This window comes from Myodes glareolus, chromosome 19, assembly GCF_982192425.1.
Source record: "Myodes glareolus chromosome 19, mMyoGla1.1, whole genome shotgun sequence".
NCBI lineage: Eukaryota > Metazoa > Chordata > Mammalia > Rodentia > Cricetidae > Myodes > Myodes glareolus.
In genome coordinates, this window is record NC_142044.1 from 21148221 (window position 1) to 21158121 (window position 9901).

Consider the following 9901-nt stretch of genomic DNA (forward strand, 5'->3'; position numbering starts at 1 on the left):
CGGCCGTTGGCACATGCGGTTTGTGTTCTGCCTTTCTAACTTAGACCATCCCTCGTGCCCCAGCCACTGTTAGCACCACCTTTCATGTCCCCAACTAGTCATCTGGTTCCATGTCTACAGATTTATCTAGCCTGGATATTCCATTTCAATGCAACATGTAGACAATGCCTTCTGTGACTGGCTTCTTTCATTTAGCGTAGTGTTTTCAAGGTTTATCTATGGAGTAGCATAATTCGGTGCTTTACTCCTTTCCATCGCTGGGTAATGATAGCTGTGTGCAACAAAAGCTTCTGTCTCTGGTGAGCCCAGGGGAGCTATTGTGCACACCCTCAGCACGCAGCCATGCAGCTCACAAGTCCAACTTCGCTTCACTCTCTGATGTGTGAAACTGCAGTGGTACCCGGAGTGAGAGCATGGGGTCCTCCCAGGTCTGCGCACACAACCCTTGACTTGTGATTCACACATGGTCTCCAGGAACGGCCACCCATGGCTGCTGTGTTTCAAAGGCTGATGCAGAGCCGGGGGTGGGCTGGGCATGGACCCCTTCTTCCTGAGCCATGTTCCCCAACGTGCCACACACCTGTTAGCTGCTAGAATTCAGAAGTTGATTCTGAGCATGCTTGCCAGTCTCAATGCATTTATGGAGAAGTTTTTCCAGGTCCCTGCAGTTGTCAGTGAAGTCACCACTGTTTCCACTTTACTCTGATAAAGAGACAGTTACAGTTGTCCTTGGGGCCTGAACAAAGCGAAGTCCCTTTGTGTTCAACAGAATCTTACTAGAAGTCAAGATGCTATTGCAAAGGAAATTCGAGATGGTGCGGATGCCCATAGGCGCAAAGTGGCTCTTGAAGAACACATGTTCCAGAATCTACTAGAAACCAGCCAGCTGGGGAACAGGACTCGGAGGGTGAGAGCCTACTCAACTTGAGGTCCACAGGGGGAGCTGAGAGCTGGCCTTCTGAGAGCTTGCATTTGGAAGTTTTTGAAGTTGCATAATCCGTTTGTTTATTTTGTTTGCCTCGGTCCTTAGAAGCCCCAGGGCTTTGTGTTTATGGGTTGTTGGCTGCATTGGCCACATGCAGCTGACATGCCCTTTGAGAGAATGTTAAGGCACATGAGGAAGCACAGGAGAACTAATAACTTGCACATTATTCTGTCCTGCTGTATTCTTCTCAGGAATTGTCCCCAAGAGCACAAAGTCACAGAGCCTCAGGCCTCTGCTTGGTGTACAAGCCAGGCTTTCCACAGCATCTCTGGAAATGCACATCCAGTAACATGGGATGGCCAAGTCGGGATTGGAAACACTGGTGTGAAATGAGGGGCTTGAGCCAGATTTGATTCACAGTATATTGGTGAAGCCTTCAAGAAAAAATTCCAATTATGTCTTATGAAGTGCCCTTTCAGAAATGCTAGTTTAAGTGGACTGAGATTCGACGTAATACATTCAGAAAGAACTTTCTCTGAGGTCAATCGATTTAACATAATACTAAGTGTGTGTGTCCCAGACTGGCCCTGTTCTGAAAATCAGGGATGGTGGAGGCTAAGAGGAACCTTCTGCACCAGTCTCTTAACGGATTCCTCTGAGATACTGTATTGTTTTGTTTCTCTTACAGGTTTTTTGTTTTTGTACATCTGAAAAGGGACTTTTTCTAACTGCGTTTGAGGGTGTTAAAAGCAGAAGTTGTTGAATCTTGCCTTTTGTCTAACCTGGGAGTTCCCAGTTTTGGCAGGAATCAGAGTCACTTAAGGAGTTAGGGTTGTTTTGAGAGAGGGTCTCACTACCTAACCTTGAGCTGGCCTTGAACTCACAATCCCATCCCGCACCTGCACCTGCCTCTCTAAAAGCTTTTAAACTACCTCAGCTGACCTGGTGATGAATTTAATTGGTTTGTGGTGGGGCCCTGAAGTCAATTTGGTTAAACACCCTGAAGGCTGTACCACAACGTCACGCAGCCTAGCAGACTCTGAGACACGGCGAGTGGACGTCCGTATCTTATATGACTTCCCCTTGTTTCTGAAATTTTCTTCTTAGGAAGTTGAGGACAGTTTGGCTAAAGCTGAGCAAGCCTGCCTCGATGCTGACTGGCAGATCCAGGCTTTACACAAGCAGCAATGTGACGACCACCAGCGCGGCCAGGGCTACCAGGAAGTCGCCACACTGCTCCGGAAGAACAGGAGGAGGGAAACGGAAGTCCTAAATGCCATGATGAAGGAGGAAGCTAAGAAGGTAAGGGAGACTTACAAGCGTCTTGTTAGTGTGCTAAGCCAATCTCTTCCCTTGCCGGCTGGACCCAGGTCTTTACTAATACAAGGCAGGCACTCTACCACTGATTAGTCCCCCTCACCCGTTAAATGATCACGATATAATGGGCTATACAGCAATACCACTTTTGGGTATATACCCAAAGGATGCTCAATCATACCACAAGGACATGTGATTAACTATGTTCATAGCAGCATTGTGTGTCATAGCTAGAACCTGGAAACAATCTATATGCCCCTCGACTGAAGAATGCATAAGGAAAATGTGGTACATTTACACAATGGAGTACTACACAGCAGAAAAAAATAATGACAACTTGAAATTTGCGGGCAAATGGATAGGTCTAGAAAACATCATATTGAGTGAAGTTACCCAGACCCAGAAAGACAATTATCATATGTACTCACTCATAAGTGGCTTTTAGACATAAAGCAAAGAAAAACAGCTTACAAATCACAATCCTAGAGAACTTAGAGAACATTCAACGACTAGAAAGAAGGTTGAGATATGGGGCGGTACCCAGAACACTGAAATCGTTGGCCACAGGATCATAGTGGGGGAGCCCTCTGTGTCTGAGGCAAGGGTTGCTGGCACTGACTCAACAGACGGTGCCATTTACTTGAGGTAAAACAATGCCTTTGAGAGTGGACCGTGAGTCCTTGTGCAGGTATCTGCTGCACAGTCCTTGTATCCAGCATCCTGGCCTTAAAGTCACCTCTGCTGTGGTGTGGTCTTGGGAAAGCTGGCTGACTCTGCCCTGACCAGTAAGGGGAAATGATCTCTGCTGCCTTTCTGGCCTCAGAGTTTGAGATTCTTTATGTCTGTATTTAATGAATTGATATTTTAATCCCAAAATTTGTATGTGTGCTTCCATGTAAAGACTGTAGCATTTTGGTGTGTTTTAAATTCACTAGTCATCCTCTGAACTCATCTTAAGATGAATTCTCTCGTTTTATAGGGGAAAGAGCTGGGACCGGTGAAATCACCAGACTTCTATGATCAATGTGTGTTCCAGAACCGAGCAAATAATTAACTCTCTGAATTTTGTAGTCTCTGTAACTTGGGCATAGCATTTATGTTAAAGGAGACTAATTCCCATTGTTAGGAAGCTAGCTTAGTCTGGTGAGGCCTGAAACCTGTACAAAAGAGTTGCTACTTCACTGCTAGCAAGGCCTGCCCCTGTTCTTGGGGTTCTTACATAGCTATAGGCCACCGCAGACACCCCAACTTCCACAGTACCACACAGGTCCTGTGTATTTCTCAACTATGAAGGAGAGTTAGTAGAGGAGACGGGGCTCACTCCACTCACGTGTTCTGTTTGCACTGTCTGATGGTCTTTTGTCCCACTCGTGTGCAGTGGAAGGAAGCCGAAGAAAAGGAATTGCACTTGGGATCAGAAAAGAGAGCCTCTGCCCTGTCGGATGCCTCTAGAAAGTGGTTCTTAAAGCAGGAGACGAGTGCAGCTCTGGAACATGGTAGAGACCTGCTGTGTGAAGGTGAGTGTCCGTGGGTGTGCTACCAGGAGTACATCTCCAGGCCGTTTTGTTACTGTCATTAAATTGTGCTTGACTTAAAGGGAGTAGCACTGTTTTGGGGGAGAGGAGTAGGCTGGGGGTAGAACTGATAAAAACAGAGTGTCTGAGCGGGGGTTAGAGGTTAGCGGTGGAGGGCTTGCCCTCAGCTTAGTCCCAGCACAGAGCCTGTCAGACAGAAGACAAAGGAAAGTCTTGATGCCCTGTCGAGCTGCTTTGCTCCAGACGGCTGTACTCTCTGATATTCTCTTAGTCTTCTGGAATCTGGTGTGTCCCCAAAGAACTATTTCTAATTTTAGTAAGGATATGTGCTTTGCCAAACAATTAGCTCCAGGCAACAGGGTGTCAGAGTACCACAGGGATCCTCTAGGGCCTAACTGTTAGGTTTTAGGATAAGGCTTGCAACCCTATCAACTGAGAAATCAAAATTGTATTGGGCTACTGAGATGACTGAGCGACACAGACCCCGGGCGCCACCCCTGATAGCCTGAGCTGGGTTCCCAGCATTGCATGATGAAAGGAGAGAGCTCACTCCACTGTTGTCCTCTCACCTCCACGCTGCACTGCGGCACACATGTATACACACCTGCACAAAATAAATAAGTGAGCAAATAAATGTGATTTTAGATGAAAATTATAATGTCGCTTTCTAAAGTAGAGTCCAGATAGAAGTTTTCTTTTACTGCATTTTCTACTGTCAGTCTTTTGATAGTGTATGACTTTAACCTTTTAAAGCAACAGCTTCGGGCTAAAGAGGTGGCTCAGAGCTTAAGGGCACTAACTGTTCTTCCAGAGGTCCTGAGTTCAATTCCCAGCAACCACATGGTGGCTCACAACCATCTATAATGAGATCTGGTGCCCCCTGCAGGCCTACAAGGATATATGCAGACAGAACACTGTATACATAATAATAGATAAATCTGGAACAAAAAAAGAAAGCAACATTGCCTTAAAAAAACAACTTAACTTGAAGGTTTATATGTACTGTATCAATATACAGTTTGCCTGCTTACAGTATATAGTTGAGTATGTGTTCAAACTTGGTACTGTGATGTATACCTGTAGTCCAAGCACCCAGGAAGATGAAGCTGTCGTGAGTTTCAGGTCTGTTTGAGCGACACAGTGAAATTTGAGGAGAGAGAGAGAGAGAGAGAGAACAAATTTATTCATACAGTGAAATCTGATTCTACTAGAAAAAGGAATGTTCTATGCTTCAGAATAGTTGACCTTGAAGACCGTATGTCTAGTTAAAGAAGTCAGACATGAAAGGCTGCCTGCATACTGAGAGCACATCCGTATGAAGTCATCAGGAAGGGGACAGCTCTACAGAGGGGAGCCGACGGCTGGTGCCGGACCGTGGTGGGGAAAGGACTGTAAAGGATCTGGGAGTTCTCTGGGAAATGATGAAAATGTTCTCAAATTAATGATGATGTTTATAATAATTTTGAATGTATTAATTATATCAAACTATTCACTTCAAAAAGATGAACTGCCCAAGTGTGGTTGCACATTATGATGCTCCCAGCATTTGAGAGGTAGAGGCAGAAGGATTGGAAGTTCAAGGCCAACCCACACTACTTGTGTCTGTCTCAAATAAATGGAAGCATAAGAATTTTTGTGGATTTATTACCCATTGTTTCTCACAAACTTTAAGGAGCATAACTCAGCCATGGAATGAAGTTGCCTGCCCTTGTGGTCTTATTAAGGTAGCTACAGCAGAAAACCCATGCCCATGGATGGCTGTATATGTCTTGGGCCAGGAAAACATGTGCCAACTTCAGGAGTCTCAGCTACAGGACAGGTGCACTTGGGGCCTGGCTCAAGTTTCTAGGGATGAACACAGCCACAGATGGTAGGGTGTCTTGTGCTCAGTTGAGGAGTGGGGTCCCAGTCTGTTATCCAGCTAGCTGCATGACACAACCTGGGGAGGAACCAGGACTGCTCCTGCAGCGAGCTCCAGGCCAGGGCTCAGGAGTCAGGAGAAGCAGGAGAACTGGTGGGCACCGTCTGTTCCTTTTGCATTCGTGGTATATGTGATACCAACTCATTAAATGAATATTAAGTCTTTGAAATTAAGAGTCGGGGGCTGGGGAGATGGCTTAATGAGTAAGCATTTGCTGAGCTACCATGAAGACTAGAATTCAGATTCTCCAGCATCCAGGCGAGTGTTAGGAGGACGTGGCAGACCGCCTGCAATCCCAGCGAGCCAGAGGGTTGAACTGAACTGGATGAATTTGGCAACTGTGGTGCAGTGAGAGACTGCCTCAGTGTAGAATGTGGTGGAAAGAGGACAGCCAGCACCAGTGTCTGTCCTCCATACACACACGGACACGTGTGCTTGTACATCCACATGCCCATGTACCCACATGGGAAAGAAAGATGAGTCCCCTCTGGAGCCTTAAGGAATATGCTTTGAAGGAAGAAAGTGTAGGCACTTTATTTTTATCCTTAAATGTTCAGATTTGTTATGAGCATCTTTTAATAAATTGCAGATTGTTTTAAATGCACATATACAGAACCGCATTGGTGGTGATGCTCTGACTTAGTGGGTACAGTAACTGGCTCTCGCAGGCAGAAACACACTGGGGATGCCCTAGCTTGGTGGGTGCAGCAACTGGCTGGGCAGAGTAGGGTTGAAGTGGTGAGTCTGCTCAGCCAGTGCTTGAGATTCTGCTGCAGGCAGAAGAGATGATGGTACTGACGGTGGAGGGAGGACAGATTCTAAAGGACCTTGCTCTCAGACGTGGGGCAGTCGGGTTAGGGCGGAGGGACACAACTGAAAGGTGAGAGAGTGGTTTTGTGGTATTTTGTGCTGGGTACATGTGTATGGCTGTGAGGGTTCTCTCCTTCCACTGTGGTGTCCGGGGATTGACTCTGGTGAGTTTGGCGGCGATGCCTTGACCTGCTGTCTGTCGGCCCTGTCTGAGGAGAGCAGCTACTGCACAGCCGCGCTCCCGGGGCTTTGCTGCTGCGCTCGCTACTCTGGTCAGGTCTGCTGCTTCTGATTCTGTCTGGACTGCGGTAGCTCACCAGGCTAGCCACCCCACTGCCACCGATGCTCACGTGGTTCTCAGGGACCATTTGCTAACACATTCCATAATCTCTATTAATATTTGGGATCACCACCCTGACATCTTTTACAAGGAAGGGAATCTGGAGTCTTGTGTGTGCTGGCCAGGTGCTCTACCACCAAGCCATGCTTTTAGCCCCAGGTGCCCACTTCGCTCTCTGTTGGCCTTTTGTTTTAGTTGATGTTCTTACAGCCATTAGCAGAGCTTCAGTGCAGCTGCCCATTCCTGACGCTGCACTTCTGCTGTCTGCCAAATGCAGCAGTGTTCTTCCCAGAGCAAGAAAGGAGGGAAGGGGCTACTCACCACTCATGCAAGACAGTTTACCACACATGCACGGTTTGTCCTCAATAAATGGTTTCCGCTGACTCTCGCACCTTTTCTTCTCTCCGCCCTTTCTAGAAGTGCCCTGGTTGCAAAGGGAACACATGTCCTCAAACTATTTGTCCCAAACCTCACAATTAAATGGTGTTTCTGAAATGGATTCCTCTACACAGAGTAAGTCGGTAAATAAGGAAGACTGTGGTTTTACTTTTCACAATATTTAAGCAGCGTGCAGGCTAAAGGAGCCAGGAGAGCACAGTGGATGCTTTCCTGGGCACTGGCCGGAAGAAGCACAGAACATGAACAGCTCTGATGGGGAAGGCGGGATGGGGAGCAGCCCGAGACAGAGATCACGTCACTCCATTTCTTAAGCCCGTCACTGATGTCCCAAAACAACCAGGGCAACACTGACTAGACAAGTAACATGGGTCCAGCATCCCCACCCCGAGTCCTCCAGACTTTTAACTAGCTCTCCAATAAAGCTGTTGTATAGATCAAGGCAAAATTTGATTTTTTTTTTAAGGTCCTTGAGCTCTCTTAGAAGATGAGCTTTATCAGAACCATTACTAATGCCAAGTCTTGAAGTTCTGTTACCATGTGAAGTATTTTTGCTGAGTCCTGTTGTGTGTATCCGTAAGTTCTATGTCAGAGTAAGAATTAAGCCAAGGATCCTTTAGGAGGCCAGTGTCCTAAACGTAAGAGGTTCACAACTTGTCTCTACCCTGACACCCCAGAATTAAACCTTTTCTTTTCCTCAGACTTCAGTGTTTTGTTTGGGGAAGACGAGGTTCAAGGTCTTCCCCAAGCAGCCCCAGCACTCCAGCTGCAGAGCAGCGGGGTTCGCACAGGCACACGCTGGAGTGGATGCATAGGCCCGATAGTCTCTCTGCACTTCAGAGCAACCGGGAGGAGCCAACTGAGCTCGGTTATTTGGCAGCAAATTGAAAACACAAAAGCTGCCTTCCTTTGAGGGATGAAAATCATTCTCAGAAGCTGAAGCTATTTAAATATGTAAAGGGTGCTCCCGCAGTTCTGATTCCAGTGCTCCCAGCCCCGCATGCGGATGAAGCTCTATAAACTTGAGCAGGGTGTTACTCTAGTCTTGATCCCCCGTTCGCCACTGCCAGAACACCCCTATTTGGAGAGGTTGCTGTGGTGCGCCTTGCAGCTCCTTCCCATTGAGCACCGCGGTGGGATGTGCGCTGCCCTGCAGAGCTTGGCCTCCCGCAGCTGTACATCTGATCCACACCTGTGGCTGTGCTCAGGGCCAGCAGCAGTGAGTTCTCTGCTGTCGTTCAGTCAGTTCAACAACAGCAACAAAAAAGCCACTTGGGTGGGAAATGAAGCCACATAGAGCAGGGGGATAGGGCTGGCTTTTAGTTCAAGAAATGTTTTTAGGATATTGGTTTTTGTTATTGATTTTTATAACATAATTCCAATGAAGGGACGTACTATATTAGTACATCAGAAAACTCAACTGATAATAACTGTAAATTTTGTATTCAAGCTTTTTCAAGTAGGAAAACAACAGAATGGAACCACATGGAACATGATCTTCTCAAGAAAGTACGGAATCTTCGCCAGAGACTCACAGCCCAAGCTCGGAACAGGTGTCAGCCCCCTCATCTTTTGGTGACGTAGAAGACATTTCACCATGAAACAACCCAAGAGATACCTTTTAAATCAATGGCATTGATTTTTCAATTATTTATTCTAAATTTTTAGAAAGCTCAGACTTTTGTATAGAGAAATATGTCTATAAAATTATGTTTTCTATTGAATTATAATGCTTTGGGCTTGTAAAGGGCTTCTGCACTATTTCACAATAAATGCGTTTGGAAACTATTAAAGCCAGCTTGTCTTCTTTCTTAGAAAGACCAGCACAGACTTCAGAGTCTTTAGCTGATGAAATGGGGTGTATTTTAAAAATAAAGAATAAATCAAGAGCAGGACTTCGTGGTCAGGGAGGCTGCGGAGTGAGTGCAGGCGCATGCCCCAAATCTGAAGGCCTGAGTTCAAACCCCTGGCCTCACAGGGTTTCGGAAGGAGGGAACCCAGTTGTCCTCTGACTTGGGTGCCCATCATGAGTAACAAACAAGAAAACTGGGTTTGCTCCAGCAACAAGCAGGATGGGGTTAGAACCCTGCAGTTATGGGGTTGGCTGGATGGCAGCCTCCTGCACTGCACTTGTGGACTGTGGGGCCTCTTTGTGTGACCCCACCCTTCACAGCACCATCTGTGGCTCAGCTTCTCCAGCCTCTCCTGCCCTCTGCTGACAGCAGCCAGGACCACACGGCTCCACTGCAGCGATTCTCCCTATCATCCCTGCAGGACCTGTGAGAATCAGTCAGCAGGTATCTGCAGTTCCTGGCCCACTGCTTGACTTACAGTGTGTGGCGCTCCGCTGCGATTCTGTTTTCTGGCAGGGTCAGTAAGGATAATCTTACTGTAACCCAAATGCATTTGAGAAATGATTCTTTGTCCACAAAGAAGCACGGTAGTAAAATACCACTCTGTCTTTGTGCACAGCTTGGTTTCCCAGGAGCAGTCCTGCGCCTGGGCCTTTGCAGTGATTACAGTGTAGGCATTTGATGGTGTTTTGCCGCAGAAACAGGATAGAGAATGTAGAACATGCTGGACACTAGTGAGGAGCCAGCTGGCCCGAAAACACTCACGTTCTGAAAAAACTGTGGCTCTGCTTGCCACTGTCAGCT

The 9901-nt window shown here is 46.9% G+C and overlaps 1 protein-coding gene across 4 annotated transcripts in view; it reads left to right on the top strand.

The window, feature by feature from the left end:
- The window catches only part of Tbc1d31 (TBC1 domain family member 31), a 54013-nt gene extending 44976 nt beyond the window's left edge, over window positions 1-9037 (top strand). Inside the window, exons 18-22 of one of the 4 annotated variants that reach the window (XM_048457093.3) lie at window positions 770-907; window positions 2033-2227; window positions 3621-3759; window positions 7266-7361; window positions 8695-9037. In XM_048457093.3, coding sequence (XP_048313050.3) covers window positions 770-907; window positions 2033-2227; window positions 3621-3759; window positions 7266-7361; window positions 8695-8828 — 702 coding nt within the window. In that variant the 3' untranslated portion in view covers window positions 8829-9037. Of the gene's footprint in view, window positions 1-769; window positions 908-2032; window positions 2228-3620; window positions 3760-4988; window positions 5408-7265; window positions 7362-8694 lie in introns of those variants that run through there. The other 3 variants (XM_048457095.3, XM_048457096.3, XM_048457094.3) reach the window with 3 other exon arrangements.
- The last annotated feature ends 864 nt before the right edge of the window (window positions 9038-9901 follow it).